The 22,560-nt window shown below is 39.6% G+C and overlaps 3 protein-coding genes across 3 annotated transcripts; 1 reads left to right on the top strand and 2 right to left on the bottom strand.

Annotated features, from left to right (window-relative positions):
• The first annotated feature begins 7,566 nt into the window (after positions 1-7,566).
• LOC107631809 (Rubisco methyltransferase family protein) lies at positions 7,567-10,808 on the top strand. The gene is made up of 5 exons (XM_016335368.3): positions 7,567-8,036; positions 8,196-8,362; positions 8,739-9,038; positions 9,152-9,415; positions 10,245-10,808. The coding sequence occupies exons 1-5, from the start codon at positions 7,724-7,726 to the stop codon at positions 10,623-10,625; spliced, it is 1,425 nt and encodes a 474-aa protein (XP_016190854.1). The 5' UTR covers positions 7,567-7,723; the 3' UTR covers positions 10,626-10,808.
• A 1,033-nt stretch (positions 10,809-11,841) lies between these two features.
• On the bottom strand, positions 11,842-12,379 carry LOC107634768 (uncharacterized). Its single transcript, XM_016338189.3, has one exon. It carries the CDS (start codon positions 12,301-12,303, stop codon positions 12,085-12,087), a length of 219 nt encoding a protein of 72 aa, XP_016193675.1. The 5' UTR covers positions 12,304-12,379; the 3' UTR covers positions 11,842-12,084.
• A 7,234-nt stretch (positions 12,380-19,613) lies between these two features.
• Positions 19,614-21,648, bottom strand: LOC148572626 (uncharacterized). The gene is made up of 8 exons (XM_088507664.1): positions 21,636-21,648; positions 21,507-21,575; positions 20,996-21,148; positions 20,823-20,914; positions 20,719-20,791; positions 20,341-20,343; positions 19,832-20,031; positions 19,614-19,766 (listed from the first exon to the last, which is right to left on the bottom strand). The coding sequence occupies exons 1-8, from the start codon at positions 21,646-21,648 to the stop codon at positions 19,614-19,616; spliced, it is 756 nt and encodes a 251-aa protein (XP_088363790.1).
• Positions 21,649-22,560: the final 912 nt, after the last annotated feature.

Below are 22,560 nucleotides of genomic sequence, written 5' to 3'. Positions count from 1 at the left end.
AGGATATGCATGTACCAGATTCAGTTAGTGGTATCAAAGACGATAGGGTAGTCACCAAAAAAAAAAAAAGACGATAGGGTAGAGGATTCTCAGGGATTTGATGTGGTTAACGAGGGGGAGTCGGAGAAAACAGTCACGCAAATATGTGGAATTGGGGGAGGAGGGGTTCATGTTGCGTGTGATAGACCATATGGTAAGGTTCATGTGGGCCATTCGGTATGTTACAAGGTTGGGAGGTGTGAGGGGTTAGTTTTGGGCTTGCCTTCAATTGGCCCAACATCAAATCAAGGTGGAGGTGGGCTGCAGAATGAAGAGGGCCTAGTGATTGGGGTAGATGTGGGGCTGGGCCAGGGTTGTTTATTGGCTGCAAAGAATCATGGACCTCTCTCCATGGGTGGCACGGGCGGGTCGGGTGGACTGAGGACCCGGAGGACTCCACAGGATCTGAGTGCAGTGGCGCCTTTGGAAGGTATGAGCGGTGGACTAGGGTACCTCGAGGAGGCTGCTGCTGCGGCGGGAGGGATGACGCATAGTGCGGGGAGATTGCTGGTGGCTGGGACCGAGGAATTGGAGGTGGATTCGAAGGGAGCATAACCGATCGCGCACGGGGATGTTGAGCGCGAGTGTGGCAAGGTTGCATCAGGGGAGACGAACGCCGGAGAGGCAGTCCGCCGGCAAGGCCAGGTGACGCAGGAAGGGGGAGGGGCGGACAGAATACACTACGCTAGGTCCCAAGTGGGCCTGAGAAGGCAAACTGGGAAGGGAGGTACCGCGATAGCAAACGGCACAGCAGAGGGGGCATACCGGCGATGGATGGCGGTGGTGATCCCCTGGGGGCAGAAGTAGGGTCTGACCTGGAAACAGGATGTCATTCAGAGGGCGTGGAGTCCAAGGGGACGCATGAAGAGCAGATCCAGGAAAATCAAGTAACATGGGCACTGGCTGTGGAATCGGGGGCTGTTTTGTATGATGAGGAAGAAGATATTATGGGGATTTTGCAAGCACAAAATGAGGAAATAGCGGCGAAGAGAATACTAGCGAAGCAAAAGGAAAAGGCGAGAAGGAGTCGGCCAAAAAATCAAAATAAGGTGAGTAAAAATTTGTTTAAATGATTGTGAGTTGTTGGAACATTAGGGGGTTGAGGGGGGACGGAAAATTGAGCATGGTGAAATCCCTGAAGAATAAATATAACTTGAACATGTTAGGACTGCTTGAAACCAAAAAAGGAGTGCTTACTAAATATGATGTTGCAAGACTTTGGGGAAGTAGTACTGCTGGTTGGGAGTTTGTGGAATCTGTAGGGACGGCGGGGGGTATGTTATTGATTTGGGAGGATGAAGTGTTCCAAGTACATCACAGCTATAAAGGTGAGCGGTGGCTGTGCATTGAAGGATTATTAACAAGGACCAACTTCCGGTGTGCTTTTTGTTTGGTGTACGGGGCGCATGGGAGGGAGGCGAAGAGGGGGGTGTGGGAAGAACTGAGCTTTGTGGCGGGGTTATGTCAGGTTTCTTTCTGCTTTATCGGGGACTTTAATGAAATTTTACAGGTTGAGGATCGGAAAGGAGTTACTAGCTTGCCAGCATCATCGGAAGAGTTTAAGGGCTGGGTGAATGACATGCAGTTGATAGATTTGCCTCTTATTGATAGAAAATATACATGGTTTAGGGGTCGATCCTGTAGTCGGATTGATAGGATTCTGGTAAATATTGAATGGACTGAGAAATTTCCAGATATTCGGCTAAAGGGTGGTCCAAGGGGGTTGTCCGATCACTGCCCGTTGATCTTGGAAGGTATAATACTAGGAGGGGGCCCTAGACCATTTAGAAGTCTGGATTCCTAGTTTACGCATGAGGAATTTCTGAGGATGGTGAAGAATGAATGGAGAAGCCTCGGAGAAGCGCAGTTCACGTGCAAACTAAGAGCTTTAATAGTACCACTACGGCAATGGCACAAGGATAATTTCCGGGACATGGATAAGAGACTCATGAGGTTTGAGGAGGAGATCACCAGGCTGGACAATTTAGTTAGTGATGGGATTTATGATGGTACAACGGAGGCTAGAAGAAAGGCACTGGTGAGCTTTTGTGCAAAATGGTACATTAGAAAGGAAATACACTGGAAACAGATGTCTCAGTCCAAGCATGCTGCAAGTATGGATAAGAATACCAGATACTTTCATAACATTACCTCGGCCAGAAGACGGAATAACAGGATCGATGCCCTGATGGTACATGGAAGACTTGTGCGGAACCAGGCAAGAATAAAAGGTGTGATTAGAGGGTTCTACAAGGATTTCTATAGACAGGAATATGCTCCGAGGATTGGAGTTAGAGATGGCTTAGTGAAGCATATCTAGGGAGGAGGCTGAAGCACTGGAAGTGATGCCATCGGAGGAGGAAATCAAGGAGGCCGTGTGGGACTGCGAATCTTCAAAGGCCCCAGGGAGCGATGGGTATAATATGAACTTCATAAAGAGATGCTGGGAGGACATTGGGCCGGAATTCACTGCAGCGGTATTGGGGTTCTTTCAAAGTGCTAAGTTGCCAACGGATGTGAATGTAACATGGGTGACACTAGCCCCAAAGTTTGAAGGTGCAAAGGAGGTGAAGGATTTTCAGACGATTAGTATGGTGGGGTGTGTGTATAAAGTAATTTCGAAGGTGTTGGTGAGAAGAATGCGATCTGTGATGCCGGGGTTGGTCGGAGAGACTCGGACTGCATTTGTAAAGGGTAGGAAAATTCATGATGGCGCACTCATATCCTGTGAGACGGTTCATTGGCTGAAGACTCGGAAAAAGCCAGCGGCTATTATCAAACTGGATTTTCAAAAAGCCTATGACAGAGTAAGATGGAGCTTTGTTGATATTGTGCTCCAGAAAATGGGCTTCGGGCAGAGATGGAGGAATTAGGTGAGGGAGTATGTTACTACGGCTACCATGGCAGTCCTGGTTAACGGGTCGTCATCCAAGCCATTCAAGATGGAGAGGGGACTCAGACAAGGGGACCCACGTTCTCCACTTCTGTTTGTGCTTGTTGTCGATGTTTTGCATAGGACGGTGGGAGAAGCTGTCAGGAATGGGCGCATTACTTCGCTCCTGGTAGGGGGAGATTATATTGAACTGTCGCACTTACAATTTGTGGATGACACCATTTTGTTATGCCCGCTGGTGACTAAAACAATTGTAAACAACAAGAGACTGTTGCGGTGTTTCGAGTTGATGTCTGGGCTGAACATCAATTTTGATAAATCAAATTTGATTTCGGTGAACTGTGAACAAGGATGGATTGATCATGCTTTTGGACTATTGGGATGCCAGCAGGCCGCTCTACCGGTTAGATACTTGGGAATTTCTCTAGGAGCGAATCTGCGCCTGGTGAAGACTTGGAAACCAATCATCGATAAGGTGGAACAGAAGCTTAGCTTATGGAAGGCGAAGGTTTTGAATAAATCAGGTAAGCTTGTCCTTATTAAATCGGTCCTGAATAGTCTCCCCATATATTACCTAAGTCTGTACAAGATGCCGAAGGCGGTGGCGGACAAGCTGATTGCTTTACCAAGGAACTTTATGTGGTGTAAGGAGAACGGTGACTATGGTATACCTTTGGTCAAGTGGGAGCTCGTCCAGGCTCCAAAAAAGGCTGGGGGCTTGGGGGTTGGGGATGCGGTGCTGAGAAACACAACGCTCCTGTTTAAGTGGTGGTGGCGGTTTTCAAAGGAGGATTGCCCGCTGTGGAAGAAGATTGTTTGTTCGTGCAACAAGTTGAACCCGGCTGTAATGCTAGCAACTCAGTCTTTACCAGTAAAATCTAGACCTTGGAAAGACATATGTCAACTGAATATAAAAGGACAACGGATAATGGATAAAGTGGTTAGTGGCTTGGCAATTGAGGTAGGCAATGGTATGCAAACCCGATTTTGGGAAGATAACTGGGTTCAAGGTGGTGTGTTCAAAAGAGAGTTTTCCAAGACTCTACTCTATCTCAAGCCAACAAGGAGCTGTCATTGGGGATTGTGGTTTTTGCGATGGGTTAGAATGGATATGAAATTTTCAATGGAGGAGGAAGCTGTTCCAATGGGAGCTGGAACTAGTCCATCAGCTCCATGAGAGGTTAAGGCCAGTGAAGTTGTCATCTAGTCGGGAGGACACTGTGGTGTGGAAGTTGGAAAGTAGAGGGGTTTTTTCTACTAGCTCTGTGATACAGGCCATACAATTGGAGACACTGTCGGCCGAGATCACGAGCTATAGTTTCACGAGTTCCCTCTAGAAAGGTTTCGTACCTCCGAGAATTGAGCTCTTTGGATGGTTTGTGCTAGTTGGTAGAGTTAACACCAAGGAGAAGTTGACTAAATTAGGAGTTAACATTATGAGTGATAGTATGTGTGTACTGTGTACCAAGGAAGTAGAATCTGTTGAGCATTTATTTCTTTGGTGTGAGGTAACATGGCAGGTGTGGTGCAAGTGGTTGAGGTCACTGAGTAGAGATTGGGTAATTCCTGGAACCATTAAAGAACTGTTTGAGAGTTGGCATGGCATGCACAATAGACAACAAGGGCATGGATGACCGCGTTCTTTGCAGTAATTTGGAACATATGGTTGGAACGTAATGCACGGATCTTCAAGAATAAAAGAGCAAGTCTTGAGGTTATTCACACAAGGACGGTGTTGAGCTACACAGAATAACGTGGTTGTGATCCTGTGGGAGGCTGATGGCAGCACTGGAGTTGCCAGGGGGTTATTTTATTGTTCGTAGCTCTTTATGTTACTTGCTTTCTTTTGTATGCTCCACTTTAATGTGTTGAGCTTTCTTTGTTTCAAAAAAAATTGTTTAAGTAAAAAATTTAAGCGACTATTAGATAATAACAAATAATACATATAAAATTACTAAATTAAACAATCTTATTTTTCTTTGACCACAGATGTATACATAAATTTAAGTTCCTTAAGATTTGGAGAGGGATCGAAACCACTATTCACTTTAGGGGTGGCAATATGTACCTTACCTGCGGTATCCAACCCGACCCCACCCGATCGGGTAGGGTTGCCAACCCGATCCGCAGCGGATAGGGTAGGGTACGGGTAGAGTTCTCGTGTGGGTCGAGTCGGGTACGGGTTGAGCCTCAACCCTATCCGACCAACCCGCACTCTATATGTGTTTATGTTATATACTTATATAAAAATATGCTTTAAGTGGATGTTAAATCAAAGACCTCTCACTACATGCAAAAGATCTTTAACCGCTAAAAGAAAATCGTTAATTGATAATTTAATATTTTTTTACATAAAAATCAGTTCTATTTTAAATTATCATCAAGTTATATAATAATGTTGTATATTTTTTGTAACCCGCGGATAGAGTCGGGTACCCGCGGGTTAAGAGCGGTAAGGTTAGGATTGGGATATTCTCAAGTCGCAGGTAGGGTTAGGGTTGGATCCAAACCCTATCCTACCCTACCCATTGCCACCCCTAATTCACCCCCTCTAGGTCTGTGCCTGCTACCTTGGGTATTATTTTTTTATTAGAACTCTGTTTATATTTTTCTAACACATGGAAGAAGATATGAGTTAATTAGTAACTTTATTAAGGTCCACTCATTCGCTTAATTATTAGTGGCAAATTTAATGGTAACACTATATTGCACCTGTTTAAAACTTTTTCGAATAAAAATAGTGTTCGAAAGGTTAGAGATAAAATTAAGATTTGTCCCAAATTTAAAGGACCAAAATAGTACTTTGTGAATAAGGGAGACTACGGTAAGGTTCTTTACAAAGGTGTTCAAATCTAAATCAATTCAAATTAAACTGTTCATCCAATGAAAACCTATTAAAACGCACTAATTTGGATTTGATTGGATTATATTTTTTGCAAACCACTGGATTGGATCAAATTCTCATAACGGATCCAATCCAATCCAAACCGTACAATGTGCTATAATATTACTATTTTATTTTTATATTATTCATGTATTCTTATTATTTAATAAATATTTTATGTTTACCATGTGAATTATTTATTTTATTATAACTGACTTATAATTTTATTTCTATTATTATGTTATCGTTGATTATTTAAGATATTTTTGAGACTCGTTATGTTATTGTTGGTTATTTAAAATTTGATGTTAGAAACTTATTATATATATTTCATTTTTTAACCTTACAAAACCTTAAATTCAATCGCATCCAAACCGCTTGAAATTGGATCGAATCGGATACTATTTTTTTTAAAACTCATCCAATCCAATCCACACTACAAATAAAATTAGTGTTTGAATCGGATAATTTTTTTACTGAAAAGCAATCCAAAACCGATCCAAACTTTACCGCAAACACCCTACTTTATATTAGTACATGTATAAGAGTTAGTGCCAAATTATGAACCAAACAATAAATAACAAACGATGCAAAATCTAGCAATTATGCCTCTACAGTTTTTAACCCAATAGTATAATGCTGGCGAAAAACTATACAAAAATAATGCATCCAAAAACGATCAATTACCCTCAAATTAATACAAACAACAACTATGGGCCAAAAAGGTCCATTATCCCTACAAAAACGAAACCAGCCAAACCAAATCAAAAGTAAGCAGGTGTAATTTTCAATTCTTCATACAATCATACCTCGATTAACGCAAAATTGGGTACACACTTCACGATCATCTCCATCATAAGCAGAAGTTTCATAAACAAATCTCATTCATTCAAATTTTAAAATTATTATTTCACATTGCAGATTCATTATACACCAGTGTACTAGTAAAGTACACTGGCGCAGGTGAAATTCTTCCTATAATATATTAAGGGTGCAGGTAGGATAGGGTATACCTGAACTTGTACCTTACCCTACCAGCGGGTCAAGTAGGGTAAGGTACGGTCCGTGTATGCCTACGGGTAGGCTAGGGTACGAGTTTAGGGTGTACCATACCCTACCCTACCCGCATATCATATATAACACATATTTTAAAAAATTAGGTATATAGTGAAGGAAATGAGAGTTGAACCTACAACCTCCCTTATGTAATGACTTATAATAAGTGAACAACCACTAAAACTAATTAGTTAATTTAATAATTTAGAACATTAGTTTTTTATTTTTTATGTTATTAATATGTATAAAATTCGAAATGATTGAATTTTATATTTACTTTGAAAAAATTTAATATTTCTGCGGGGTGGGTAGGGTAGGGTAGGGTAGGGTAGAGTAGGGTTTAGAATTTTAGAGTACGGGTAGAGTTAGGATTGAAAGATTCTCAACCCGCAGGTAGGGTATGGTAGATTTTTAATAAAATTTTCAACTCGCAGGTAAGATTAAGGTAGGGTCTAAACTCTACCCTACTCTACCCATTGCCAACCCTATATCCTACACTATCCACAGCGAATCAAGTAGACAATTCTACTTGAATGGGTTGTTTAAAATTGGATACCTTCGAATAAAGTATATATTGCCAGCCTTAAGTGTAGAGATTAATTTTATGATTTAGTTAGCCCTAGTAGATGAGCCTCAACAAATAATTCGGATATGAAGATTACTTTTTAAGCATGTAAGTTCTTTTTTTCTCTTTAGTCATATGGATCTTTTTGGAAAAAAAAAAATACTCCTTAAAATTTTTTTTTAAATGAAAAAAAAAAAAAAAAAAACAAAGCGTGATAACATCCCGGCGGCGTCCAACCTCACAGTGGAGTGTTGAAGAGCGCAGCTGCAGCAGTAGCAGTTAGGTTATGGCTACTTCGAAGGCGGTTATGGCTTCCTTGACGCACCTGCGTCCGCTAACATGCGCCGCCTCATCGTCCTACCCTGCGCGACTGGTTCCCCACCCACCGGACCTCATCAAGTGGGTCACCAGAGAAGGCGGCTTCGTCCACCCTGCCATCAAGATAGCGCTTCATCCCTCCCACGGTCTCGGCTTACTCGCCAACCAACAAATCCCCAAGGGTTCCGACCTTATCGTTCTCCCCGACCACATTCCCTTGAGGTTTAACCACCAAGACGTCACCCACTCTCTCCTCCTTCAATTGGCACGCCATGTTCCTGGTACTCCCCTTCTCACTTCCTTCAACGTTTTTTGCATTGATCTCAAGTTTAGGGTTTATCAATTTCTCGAACATATGATTGAGAATTTTATTAGAGTTAGGGGAACGGAGTTTAGGTTTCAATGTAAATAAATTGGACACTGTGGTAGCTTTTTGCCAGAGGAACTGTGGGCCATGAGGCTAGGTTTGAAGCTGCTTCAAGAAAGAGCTAAAGTTGGATCCTTTTGGTGGCCATACATCAGCAATCTCCCGGAAACATACACTGTCCCTATCTTCTTCCCCGGAGAGGATATAAAGAACTTGCAGTATGCTCCTCTTCTTCACCAGGTATTGTAGTAAAATTGCATGAACCATTTAGGGAAGATGAAGCTCTAGAAACTTTGGTTACCTGTGTAGATTTCATCTTGACAGGACAAATGATTTTACCAACCTAGTTGATCTCGTATTTTTAAGTTCTCTGTTTCTGTAATATGAACATATAAACTCATCTCAACTGCTTAGCCAGACTGTTTTGGTGTGCATTTCATTTTTCTGTTGGTTTGAGCTTTGTGGGTAATACTTGAGTCTGCACAGGTAACTAACACCAAAATCTGAATATGGCACACTTTGAGCTTGGAATAGGGCAGCTTCCACCCCAAGCTTCTGTCAAGCTCTGTGTGTGTGTGGTAGTGTGAGGTTAATTTAATTCAATTTCATGAGGCAGGTGAACAAAAGATGTCGGTTTCTTCTTGATTTTGAGCAAGAAGTCAAGCATTCCTTAGTCAATCTCACACCAGATAAGCATCCTTTTGGTGGCCAAGAAGTAGATGCATCTTCTCTTGGATGGGCTATGTCAGCAGTCTCATCAAGAGCATTCCGTTTATATGGTGACAAACGGCCAGATGGGATCCATATTGACATACCTATGATGCTCCCTCTGATTGATATGTGCAATCATAGTTTCAATCCAAATGCCAGAATTGTTCAGGAAAAAGACTCTAGTAGCATAAAAATGCAAGTAAAGGTATGTTTTTTCATATTCTTTCCTATATACTCTCCCCTTCCCACAGCTAAACTTTCAAGATAAAATACAAATCTGGATTTGTATTTGCTGGATTAATTCTTTCTTTTCCTCAGGTTGTGGCTGAGACAGCAATCAAAGAAGATGATCCTTTATTACTTAACTATGGCTGTCTAAACAATGATTTTTTCCTTCTTGATTATGGATTTGTGATACAATCAAACCCGTATGACTGCATTGAACTGAAATACGATGGTGCTCTTTTGGATGCTGCAAGCTCAGCAGCTGGAGTTTCATCACCAAATTTCTCAGCACCTGCTCCATGGCAGGAACAGATTCTTGTTCAGCTAAATCTTGCTGGGGAAGCTTCAGATCTCAAGGTTTCTTCTTCAAATCTTTATCTTCCATTTTTTTTAATGGTTTCTGGCATAGGTAGGGCCTAGAAGTGAGTCAAGTCAGCTCATGAGCCAACTCGAGCTCGACTTGTTAATAGCTCGATAAACTGAACTCGTGAGCGGGTGAGCCGAACTTGAGCTTGAATAAGCTCAGTTAATTAGCTCGTGACCTTACTCGATTATAAATATATAATTTATATATATATATATTAATGTTCTTAATTATTTAAAATTTATAGTCATTTTTTATATATAATTTTGATATAGGACATAAATAAAAAATTTATAATTGATAGATAGACAATATATAAAATTGATCTTTTTTTAAATATTTTTTAATATATATAAGTTATAATTTATTGATATAGAATTATAAATTAGGTTCCTATTATTTGAGCCAGTTCGTGAGTTTTTGTTGTGCCGAACTTGATCTTACAAAATAGGTTCGATTGTTAATGAGTCGAGCCGTGAGGCAAGCTTAATTTTCGTGAGCCAAATTTGAAGTTAGTCTAGCTCGGCTCACTTCCAGCCCTAGGCCAGGGGACATTTGGGGAAAGGGGAAAAGCTTATGTGTTGAACCCGTGTTTTGTGGATCTCCAAGGCACTAACTCAAATCTTTAATCACTTGTGCTACGGGTTTAGTGTAACTAAATTGCCATTTTGGCTTGTCTAAGGTTAAAGATCGGATAATCACTTGTTTTATGGTAGAGAAGTTCTCATTATTTGGGTTGTGTAAAATGTAGATCAGAGAGTTAAGGAATTCCTCATCCGAGCCACAGCACAAGTTTACTTCTATTTGTTTTCTTTTTAACAGGTGAGCATAGGTGGTGAAGATGTAGTAGAGGGGCGTTTGTTGGCGGCATTGAGAGTACTCCTTTCAAGTAGTATGGAAACCGTACAGAAGCATGACCTCAACACACTCAAGTCTTTATCAGCCGAAGCCCCGCTGGGTGTTGCAAATGAAACAGATGTCTTGCGTACGCTTATAGCTCTGTGTGTGATTGCACTGGGACACTTCCCCACCAAAATAATGGATGATGAATCACTGCTGAAGCAGGGTGCCTCAGGTTCAACGGAATTGGCCATTCAATACAGAATCCAAAAGAAATCTGTGATTGTTGATGCCATGAGATCTCTCTCAAGGAGGGTAAAGCTTCTCTCTTCCAAGGAAACAACAGTGAGTGCCGAAGGCTAAGTGATAGTGAGCACTTTACCTATGAACCTTGGAGAACGTATTTGCCAATATGCTATTCAGTATTTTAATTGCTCTTTTCCCACCCTATTGTTATTTGACTTTCTAAAAATGGATGCCATGTCTTTTACTCAGTATGGTCGGATTTTCATCGAACTTTTAGGAATATCAACCACGAGTATGCTATTAGGTCAATTTAGTCATTAGATTTTGCAGTTATTACGAGAATCTGTTGTGCTAAAACACGGATACAGGATGCTAGTTGGTTGACCTTGGCGTTGTGGGTTCGGAGAATAATAGTCTACAAATCAAGAGATCTCATAGCAAAATATGGGTCCAACTTTGCAACTGTGGTTCACATTTTCAAATTTATTTTATTGCATGAAAAAGAGAGCGAGTAGGCGGAGTGAGTGATGAAAAATCGTTGGTCGTCCGATATGTAGGCTCGACGTGGACACAAAATCAGTGGAAAATGCAAGTTTCCTACTTTTTTATCTCTCACACGTGGATATTAGATTATTAGCTACAAAACGATTTGGAGATTACCATGATAATCTCTTCTGGGCAACGTGTTGCTATGCCCTCGATTTACGTGTGACACTAAATCTTTGGAGTTTGGTCAGAGCATGCGTTTTCTTTTTTCCTTTTTTTTTTTCAGAATCATGTAGTATTTAGATGTTATTAGATAATTTAATTAGGGAATGTAAAAATTATTTACATATGATCATTTATATATGATTGATTGTTTGTACAGGTTATATTTAGGTGTTTGGATTAATTTTGAAATCATGAATTTAAAAATTATTTACCAATATGATACGATGTATAAAACTTAAAATTTATAAAATTATATAAATATATTCTAATGCTATAATAACTGATTATTTTTGTATAGAGAGCATTATTGTTTTTTAAATTCCGAGTTCTTCACGAAACAGCTCGAAAGATAATTAAAAAACAGAGGTCCAAATGCAGAACGTATTCTAGTTCTAGCTACATGCAACACAAATTGTAACCATGCATTCAACGAATTAATATTGTATTGATTAGAGTTAAGTAGTTAAGTAGAGGAGCACCGAATCAGTGGGTCGGAATTCAGTAATCAGTACCAAGGAAGGTGATTGGAGATGTTTTTATGTGAAAATAATAGTTAAAATATATATATATATATATATATATATATATATATATATCTTAATTATGATTGTAGAACCAAAAATCTGTACGAATTATGATGTGGTGATTTCAGAGCAATTCATCCATTGGGTCGTCCCTCGACCAAGAAGAAATCAATCAAAGTGGAGGCAACGTATTAATGATGATGGCCTATATTATAACACTAAAAACATGTACAAGGAAGAAGTCCAGAACCACATATAGATGGTAGTAGATAGTAGATACACATAAAAAACACAACATATATACATATACATAGGAGTAGGTAGGACTGAGAAAGATGTAATTAAGCATTACCAAGAAGGAAAGGCCTGGCAGGGTGAGGTAAGCCAAGAGGGGAGCGAGAGCGAAGGCGGTTGACTTCTCTGATATTGAGAACACGCCTCATGTGTTGTAGGTGCTGCAGAGATGGGTGCTTTATTTTCTCTGTTTCTTTCTTTATCTTTATCACTTGGCTATGCACTCCTAACCCCATCTCCTTCTCCTTCCCCTTCTCCTCCTCCATCTTGCTCTTCTTCTTTGCCTGCTTCCTTTTTTGGATGGATACTTGGATAGATGGATTGCTATGTACTTACCAAGCCCTCTCGTGTATATATATATATATATATATATATATATATATATACACACCAAATATCATACTTTATAGTAAATTTCAGAATTTCTGATTGGTTGAACAAATTTTTGTTTTAAAAGAAATTAATTTATTTTAATTTTTTTAAAGATTTAATTATTTTATAATAAATTTAATACGAATTTTTTTTTAATATATATATTAAAAATTTAATTAAAAATAAGAAAGAGAATAATCTATATCTTGAAAATAATTTTGTTAGAATTAAGTTGGATATTTATTCTAATTTTTTAGAGTTTTATTAGGGGCTTCCACCTCCTCCATTTGGATGATTTTGAAACCGCCATTTTGAATTCATACCTAAAAAATATTAATTATTGTTATGTGATAATGATGATTACCTGCCAAAACGACCACCTTCCATGTGTTTCAAATTTACAAATCTAACCCACGTTCTGTTGCTTTCGAGCTATTAATCGCCATGAAAACAAACAGACATCCACGCCCTCATTAATAAATTCCCTTTATTCATTTCCACCTTAATTTACAAATGTCCATTTTGTAATTAACTATTGACTGTTAACCTATACTGTTTTAGAAACATGTGTGTGTTTACATCATATCATATAATATATATGTTTAAATCAGGTGTAGAAATTACGAATTGATGAGTTGAGTAAATTGGATATTTTAGTTTTGGTAGAAATAAAATTAGACTAGAAATATTTAAAATTTTTAGTGATGTGTTTTTGGTGCTGTTTTTCAATTTAAAATTTTCCTCTCAAGTTCTTTCTTCTTTTATTTTGTATTTATCATTTTTTTTAAATATTTATTATTTTTATGTCATGTTTTTAATGTCATAATTTAACGGTTTCAAGTCACCAAAAAAAAAATTTAACGGTTTCATAATTTAATAATGTAACTATTTGCTGTACCAAATATTATCTTATAACATTAGATTCTTATTTAATTGTCATTTTATATGTCATTATTTATCTAAACCAATATATATTTTGTAATTGAAAAGAAAAATGTCTCAAAAAATTGAAGTGAAGAAATCCACATCAAATTAAGTAAATTCGTCTTATTTTTTATGATATATATCGAGTTCAAGTGAATCTTGAGAATGGAAAATAAATTTGTCTTTACTTTTGTTTCTAGCATACATCCCTGTTCTTATCCGTATTAATTTATTTTACAAATTATTAAAAGATAAATGAAGAATAACAGCTCACCCTAAATAAATAGTTTGGAGATATTGTTATTGATCTATATTAACAACCTCGGCTTCAAGAACTTTGACCGAGCTCTATTTAAATAGAGAAATAATCTTCGGAATTCACTAACAAATCGAGATTCTCGGACTAGCAAACCACCGAAAAAATATCCTTAAAAATTCGACTAATAAGCTCAGCACAACGGATAGAAGCTAGGATTCCTTCGCCTATATAAGTTTACCATCCAACCCTCCTGAGAGTACATTTTTTCTCAACAATCACAAAGAACACACTACTTACTCATAATCTCTTCCTATTTTCAGTTGTTTTCTCTCTATTAAGAAAAATTACTGACTTGAGCGTTGGAGTCTCTTTTGCAGGTTCAACGTCAAAATCGTCCAAGTTCCGAAGAACACCTTCCAAGTTAAAAGAGACCTGCCGAGGAAGCGCGTGTCCGAGCTATAATTTGGAAGAAGTATCCTTGAGCGGAACATTTGGCGCCCACCGGCGGGCCGAGTTAAGAGTAACTAACCCCACCTTTTTCTATCCTACCCCCGTTTTGTTTTGCAGGGTTTTCAATCTCCGCAGATGGCAGACAACCGAATACAACAACCCTCACAAGCCGAACTACTGGCCATGATCGCAGAACTTCAGACTGAAGTCCGAAAAATAGCAGAGCAGTCGTCCAAAAGTCCAGGTGGGAACAGCTCTCATGCTCGAGAAGCTGAGCCATTGGAGATTACCCCCGCCAAAGGAGAAGCTCACACCTGACAACCCTTTTTCGGAGGGAGTCATGAGCGTTCAGATGCCAAAAAATTTTGTGCTTCCCATCGGGATCAAACCCTACGAAGGATTCGGCGATCCACGGGTGCACATAAAAAAGTTTCAATCCATGATGTTCTTTAACGGTGCCTCTGACCCTGTACTCTGTCATTCTTTTCCAACTTATTTAGATGGTGCTGCTTTACTTTGGTTTTCCAAGATTCCTGCAGGTTCCATCTCTAGCTTCGAGGATTTGGCGAGGTATTTTATTGACTATTTTGCAGCTTCGAGAATATCTGTTCATGGGTCGGATTACCTCAGCACCATCAAGCAAGGCCAGCATGAAAGTTTAAAAGATTATATGACCAGGTTCGCCAAGGCAACCGTGAAAATACCCGACCTCGACCCCAAAGTACACCTCCACGCAATGAAAAGCGGCCTGAGACCAGGCAAATTTCAGGAGACAATAGTTGTAACCAAACCAAAGACCTTGGAGGAATTTTGCGAAAAAGTGGCGGGACAAATGAAAATTGAAGAGCTTAGAGAAGCTCGGCGAGCAGAAAAATAACAACCTCGGCGAGAAGAGGAAAGACACCCCAAGACACCAAACCAGAAGGACAATAAGAAACCTTTCAAACTAACACCAAAATATGACGCCTATACCCAGTTCAATACCAAAAGAGAAGACATCATCAAGGAAATATTGAAGATCATCAAGCCACCCAGCAGAGCAGGCTCGTATCAAGACCAAAGATACGTCGACAAATCGAAACACTGCGCCTTCCATAAAAAATTTGGCCACACAACCGACGAATGCGTGATAGCTAAAGACCTCCTGGAGAGATTGGCCAGACAAGGACACCCGGACAAATATATAGGCTAGGGGTGCACAGACCCGGCCCGGCCCGGTCCCGAACACTTTAGGGGCTAATTTGGTGTGATTTCATCGGGTTTAGGGCCGGGTAAGGGTCTCAAAAATAGACCCGGTCATTATTTCGGGTCGGGTCCGGGCCATAGCTCGGGTCACCCGAAATCGGCCCGGTGGCCCGGTCATCATACATAATTAATATTTTGTGTTATTAGTGATGGATCATGACTATTCTTATGTGGAATTTAAGTATTGTAAACCTTAATATTTTTTGTTATTAGTCATTATAAGACTATAAGTTAATGTTTTATGTTTAGAATGCATAAGACTTTAGACTAATGCATAATATTGTGTTATTTGTATTAATTTAAATATTTAGTATTATTAGACAATATTAGTATTGATTGTGGTTTTGCTTTAGTATTGATTGTGGTTATGCTTTAATTTTAAAGAAGGGTTGGTTCTTGTTATATTTTTCTAAGTGAATTTTACCATGTTAAATAATGGTTGGAGTCTTGGAAATTTGGATATTTTTACATGCTAGCTTACAAGAAGGTATCAACGTAATGTAATGTTAACGGCCCGGTTTTCACCCAGTATAATTGTGGCCCGAAAGTGTATTGGTTTCATCGGGTCTAGGGTCGGGTTCGGGTCTAATAAATAGACCCGGTGTATATTTTGGGTCGGGCCTGGGTCACATCAAACCCGGCTTCACCCGGCCCATGTGCACCCCTAATATAGGCGGCCGAATGCAACAAACCAGACAGAACACTGCCGACCTTCAAACAGAGCAGAACTCAATCACCACAGAAAAGGCTAAGCCTCAACCACCCCCAACAAGAGGAGTCATAAACTGTATCTCGGGAGGATTTGCAGGAGGCGGACATACAAACTCAGCAAGGAAACGAAGTTACAGAACCATGTTAATGGTCCAGACAACGAAAGAAGCAGCCACACACCAACCAGCCATACCTAGCATCACTTTCGAACAGTCCGATTACCAAGCACCAACAACCAACCTGGACGATCCCGTAGTAATATCAATCCAAGTAGGAGATCTCCTCGTCAGAAAAGTGCTACTTGACCCGGGTAGTAGTGCAGACGTCCTCTTTTACTCCACATTCTAGAAAATGAAACTAAGTACAAACATGATGCAACTATACTAAGGAGAATTGGTCGGTTTCTCAGGAGAACGCGTTTCCATCTTAGGAAGTGTATGGTTGAAAATAACAATAGGGGAGCACCCACTATGCAAAACAAGAGATGTGCAATTCCTAATGGTCGAATGCCCCAGCCTATATAACATAATCATGGGTAGACCATCTTTAAATTCTTTTTGTGCTATAGTCTCTACTGTTTACCTTTGTGTCAAATTTCAGGTGTCTAGCAACAGAACAGCAACAATACACTCCGACTAAACAGAAGCTCAACGATGTTATAATAAGGGCCTAAAGAGCAAACCAGAATACAGCTCAAGAGCCGAGCTTCCAAAAGAATCCTACCAGGTGGCAAATATCTCAGGAACAGCCGATCTGGACCCTCGGGAAGACCTGCAAAATAGGCTCTCACCAATAGATGACCTGGAGAAGGTAATTTTAGATAATGATCATAGTCATGTTACTTATGTCAGTCAATTGCTTCCTGCAGGAACTAAACAACACATAGTTGGCATACTTCGAAGAAATGCCGATCTCTTTGCATGGACCCCAGGAGACATGCCAGGCATTGATCCGAACTTAATATGCCACAAGTTACAGATCGACCCAAAAAACCGACCTATAGCGCAGAAGAAAAAGAACATGAGTAACGAAAAAAGATCGGCTTACTTAGAGGAAACACAAAAACTACTAAAGGCTGAATTCATTCGAGAACTACGCTTTACAACATGCCTCTCTAATGTAGTTATGGTAAGGAAACCCTCAGGTAAATGGCGAATATGTGTAGACTTTACAAATTTAAATAAAGCATGTCCAAAAGATGCATATCCCTTCCCTTGCATTGACAAATTAGTAGATAATGCATCAGGTTACAATGTTTTAAGTTTTTTAGATGCATATTCAGGATATAATCAAATACTAATGCACCCTAAGGATCAGGATAAAATAGCTTTTATTACTGAATTAAGGAACTATTGTTATAAGGTTATGCCTTTCGGTCTTAAGAATGCAGGTGCTACTTACCAACGCCTCACGGATAAAGTCTTCGGAAAATAAATTGGAAGAAACTTGGAGGTGTACGTCGACGATATGGTGGTAAAAATAAAACAACCACAAGACCACGGAGACGACCTCGAAGAAATTTTCGAACAAGTCAGGAAACATAACATGCGACTCAACTTCGAAAAGTGTGCATTCGGCGTAACTGGCGGCAAATTCCTCGACTTTATGCTGACATCTAGAAGCATAGAGGCAAATCCGAAAAAGTGCAAGGCAATAATACAGATGCGAAGCCCTCAAACGGTGAAAGATGTGCAACAATTAAATGGTAGACTAGCCGCCCTATCTTGTTTCCTCCCATCAATTTCCACGCACTCACAACATTTTTTCAACATACTCAAAAAGCAAACAAAATTCAATTGGAATGATGAATGTGAGATAGCCTTCCAGAAACTCAAAACAATACCGTCCTCCCCACCCATCTTACAAAAGCCAAGTCCAGGTAAGCATTTACTAATATATTTATCTGTTACCCCTAACGCTATAAGCTCGACATTGATGACAGGAACAGATGGGCAGCAAGACCCAGTGTATTTTGTAAGCAAAACATTACAAAATGTAGTGCTAAGATACTCATCAATGAAAAAGTTAGCATACGCATTGGTGATTTCAGCCAGGAGGCTAAGGCATTACTTCTAGAGCAACAAAATCATAGTAAAAACAAGCCAACCTCTACGACAAATTTTAACAAGACCAAAAGTCTCTGGAAGAATGGTGAAATGGTCGATCGAGCTCTCAGAATTTGACATTACCTATGAGCCCAGGGCAGCGATGAAAGCACAGCTCCTGGCCGACTTTATAGCGGAACTAGCAGAACACCCAAAACAACATTGTATTTGGGAACTATATGTTGACGGGGCCTCTAACACCGAAGGCTCTGGAGCAGGAGTCTTACTCACAAACAAACACGATCTACAAACTGAACAGTCCATTCGGTTCACATTCCAAACAAGCAACAATCAGGCCGAATATGAAGCACTACTCGCGGGACTAAGACTAGTACAATCTCTCAGTATTACCCATCTTCAGGTCTACTGCGACTCACAACTAGTAGTACAACAGGGGGAGGACTGGAGAATGTCATACAAACAATACATTATGGGTAGAGCTAATACCTGAAGTTTTGTGGAGCTACAACACCACAATACAAACAATAACACAAGAAACACCATTCAGATTTGTATATGGGACGGATGCCATGATCCCAGTCGAAATCTCAATATCCTCACCTCACAGCAATCACACTTCGGCAGAAAAAAATGACAACATCAGAAGAATTGAGCTCGACACAATCGACGAAGACAAAGACAAAGCCAAAATAAGACAGTTAGCAATGCAGGAAATAATACGAAAGAAATATAACAGGAGGGTACAACCAAGAACTTTTGCCGATCAAGACCTCGTCCTCAGACAGACAGAAGAAGCAAGAAAGCCTCACACACACGACAAACTAGCAGCAACGTGGGACGGCCCCTACCGAGTTATAAAAGTCGTCGGAAAAGGAGCATACAAACTTCAAACACTCCAGGGCGGGGACGTCCCTGGAATTTGGAATGTTTCATCTTTGAAATTTTACTTGTCATAAAAAAGATATGGACAAGAGGAGACACTCTTTTTCCTACTCTCAAGTTTTTATCCCACACAGAATTTTTCTTGAAGAGGTTTTAATGAGGTCCCTTACAACCATGTCATTCACATGTACAAACTTTGTTAGTTAATAGAAATACAAAAACAAAATCCAAAACATACATTATAAAATAAAAAAGGGTACCAACAAACCCTACCAAATCATAGTTTATCAAAAGTCAATTACAGTCTATCAAAAACTTGCAAAACAAACAACTTTACAAAAAAAAAAAAAACACAGCATAACAAACATTTCAATCGACTTTCCCAACAGAAACGCTCTCGTCCTCCATGTCGGACAGAGCCTCATCATCAAGCAGCTGACCATTACTAACGATCTTTGTTACGTTACATCTAATTTACTAACATCAACAGTAGGAGCAACAACTCCTATTTGCGCAACAGCACGATCAAATCCGAGCGTAAAAACAGAAAGGACCTCCTCCTCCAACTCAGGAATACGAGTTCTAGTCTTCTCGGCTTCCTCAACTTTAGGCTCAAGGTCGACCCTGACCTTTTGCAGCTCAGCCTCAGAATTTTTGAGCTTATCTTTCAAACTCCTCTTTCGCCCCTAAACTTTTCCCCTCGTAAGTCTCTCTCCTCTAAAGACTCCTTCAATTTTTTGATAGCAACAACATGGTCACCATCTAGAATAGCATCCAACTCGGAAGTCCGGCCAATAGACAAAAGCCTTGCTCCAATCACCTAAAGAAAAAATAACAAGCCATTAAAAAAGAAATAAACTAAGGGCAAGTAACAAGTAAAGCTACCTGTAGATAGCGGGCAACTCCAACTTTCCCAGCATAGTGGATGATCTTAACATCAGAATCTACCTGGGCAACTTCATCAGCAACAGTCATGAACGGATAGTCAGAGGACCAGAGAGAGTTCCGAGGACCTTCTTTGTAACCATGAAGAACCATCTGACTCTCATACGCTGCACTAATCTCATCGACAGTAAAGATTAGGGGTGGCAAAGCGGGCCGGCCCGCCCCAACCCGCCCCGCCCCGCCTAAGCCCGCCCCATAAACGGGGCGGACCGGCCCGTCCCGCCAACTAAAATGGGTTCAAAATGCTAGCCCGCCCCGCTTTTTGGCGGATTGGCGGGTTGGCGGGCTAGCCCGCTTCTTTTTTTTTTTGAAAAATAAAATTCATTAAAATTAACCAAAAAATAATAATTAAAAAATCAAATACAAATAAAAAATAGTCAAATTATAATATATTTTTTTTAATTTTTAACTTCAATAAAATTGTTCAAAATAATATTTGTCAATAAAATCATCTTTATTTTAAAAAATAAGTCACATAATTTGAGCATATATACGAAATTGTAAAAAAAAAAAAATAAAGTTAATAACTAAAAGAAGAATAAAAACAAAAAATGAAAAAAAAATGTTTAAAAATTCTATAATTATTAATTTTATAATAGTAATCACTCTTTTATTTAATAAAAAAAAAAGAAAAATAGAAATCTTCGGCCCGGCGGACCGGCCCGCCCCGCCCCGCCAAAACCCGCCAATTTGGCGGTGCGGGTTTGGCGGGTTTTTTTAATTTGGCGGGCTCCAAATCCTAGCTCAACCCGCCTTTTTTAGCGGGTTTAGCGGATCGGCCCGACGGACTCGACCCGTTTTGCCACCCCTAGTAAAGATAGCAGAACCCTCCTTTACGTCAGTAAGATCAATCACCTTGGACGAACCATCACCCCTCTTCCTCTTAAAACTTCCATCCTCCTTCTCCCCCACCTCCCTCGTCGTCCTTAACAAAGTTTGTGGACAACCCCTCCTTTTCCTTCTTTTTGGCCTTAGAAACAAAGGCCTTCAAGTTTGCAGTAGTAAGTGTAGGAGCTTTTTCACCTACAGAGCAACAAAGAAACTACATAAAGCCACAACAAAACACCAAAAAACAAAAAACACATCATACAGCACCTAAATTACCTAGGTACTCCTCCATCGCCTCCCTATCCCCTTCAAGCTCCTGCATATTAGAAATAGAAAGCAAAGAAGACGAGGACATTGCACTCATTAAAAAATTCAGAACATACTCTTCGCTAGCCACTCTATTCTCACAGTCTAAAATCTGCTTAGGTTCTGGAGATCAGAAAACAGGGAATCTTTCCTCAAGCAATGAATCCAAAAAGAATGGATAAAAATTCTCGACAATCTAAACCTTTACAAACATTTCTTTAAAATCTTTGAAAGATTGTTTGTATAGACTAAACACACCACGACCCAGATGGCTACTCAAATTTACCCACCCACTCCTCCAGACTCCTTTAGCTTGGAACAATGAAAAAAAATAAGCCAAGAGAGGGGTAACACTCAAGGTATTCCATCAAGCATTCAAAGGCTCGAACGAACGCTCACGAATTTGAGTGTAATTGCATCGGAGCACAGTTCAACTGGACTAAGACTCCACATTCGAAATCAGTAAAGGGAAGTCGCATACCAAATTCAGTTAACATGCAAGTATAAATATACACATCACCCTCGTCATCCACAACATGTTCCTTTCTCCCTATTACAACAAAGAAACAAAAACAAACAGAGAAAAGTACAAGACAGAAAGTTCACTAACCTTTTTTAGTCATGATGTTTTCCTCGGTACAAGTACAACGTTTAGAAGACAAAACGTTCACCACACCAACAAGCAGTTGAAGGAACAAATCCAACTCCCAAGACAATCACCACCCCACGATCCCTTACCCACTCGCAACAAAAAACTAGAAGAGAGCACGCAACACACATAAATTTGAAGCCCAAGAAACTGAAGCTCATATATACATATAAAAAAGACACGTTGACTTTGTGGTCTCTAACACAGTCTCGTAAGTTAAAAAGCTCCAGAAGTCGAGAATAAAAAAGCTCAACTTGTTTTTTAACATGCCAAGCTTTGGGGCTATGATCCATACCAACAATCTCGGCTTCAAGAGTTTTGACCGAGCTCTGTTTAAACAGAAAAATAGTTTTTGGAACTTACTAACAAATTGAGATTCTCGGACTAACAAACCACCGGAGAAATATCCCTAAAAAATCGACTAATAAGCTCAGCACAACGGATAAAAATTAGGAATCCTTTGCCTATATAAATTTACCATCCAACCCTCCTGAGAGTATACTTTTTCTCAACAATCACAAAGAACACATTACTTACTGATAATCTCTTACTATTTTCAGTTATTTTCTCCCTATTAAAAAAAATCACTGACTTAAATGTCGGAATCTCTTTTGCAGATTCTATGTCAAAATAGTCCAAATTTCAAAAAACACCTTTTAAATTAGAAGAAATCTGCCAAAAAAACGTGTGTCCAAACTATAATTAGGAAGAAATATCCTTGATCAGAACAGTTACTAAAACAAAATTTATGTCAAAAACAATACTAGCAGAATATTATAGGTGCAAGCTTGTTTAATTTCCTAGGTGATAAAATGTTAGTTATCCTTGAAGTTCTCAAATATTGGAATATGACAAGGAAATAAATAGACGGTGATATTTGTATTCG

Source organism: Arachis ipaensis, chromosome B3, assembly GCF_059453495.1.
Source record: "Arachis ipaensis isolate K30076 ecotype BB chromosome B3, ASM5945349v1, whole genome shotgun sequence".
NCBI lineage: Eukaryota > Viridiplantae > Streptophyta > Magnoliopsida > Fabales > Fabaceae > Arachis > Arachis ipaensis.
This window is presented reverse-complemented; position numbering and strand designations above follow the sequence as displayed.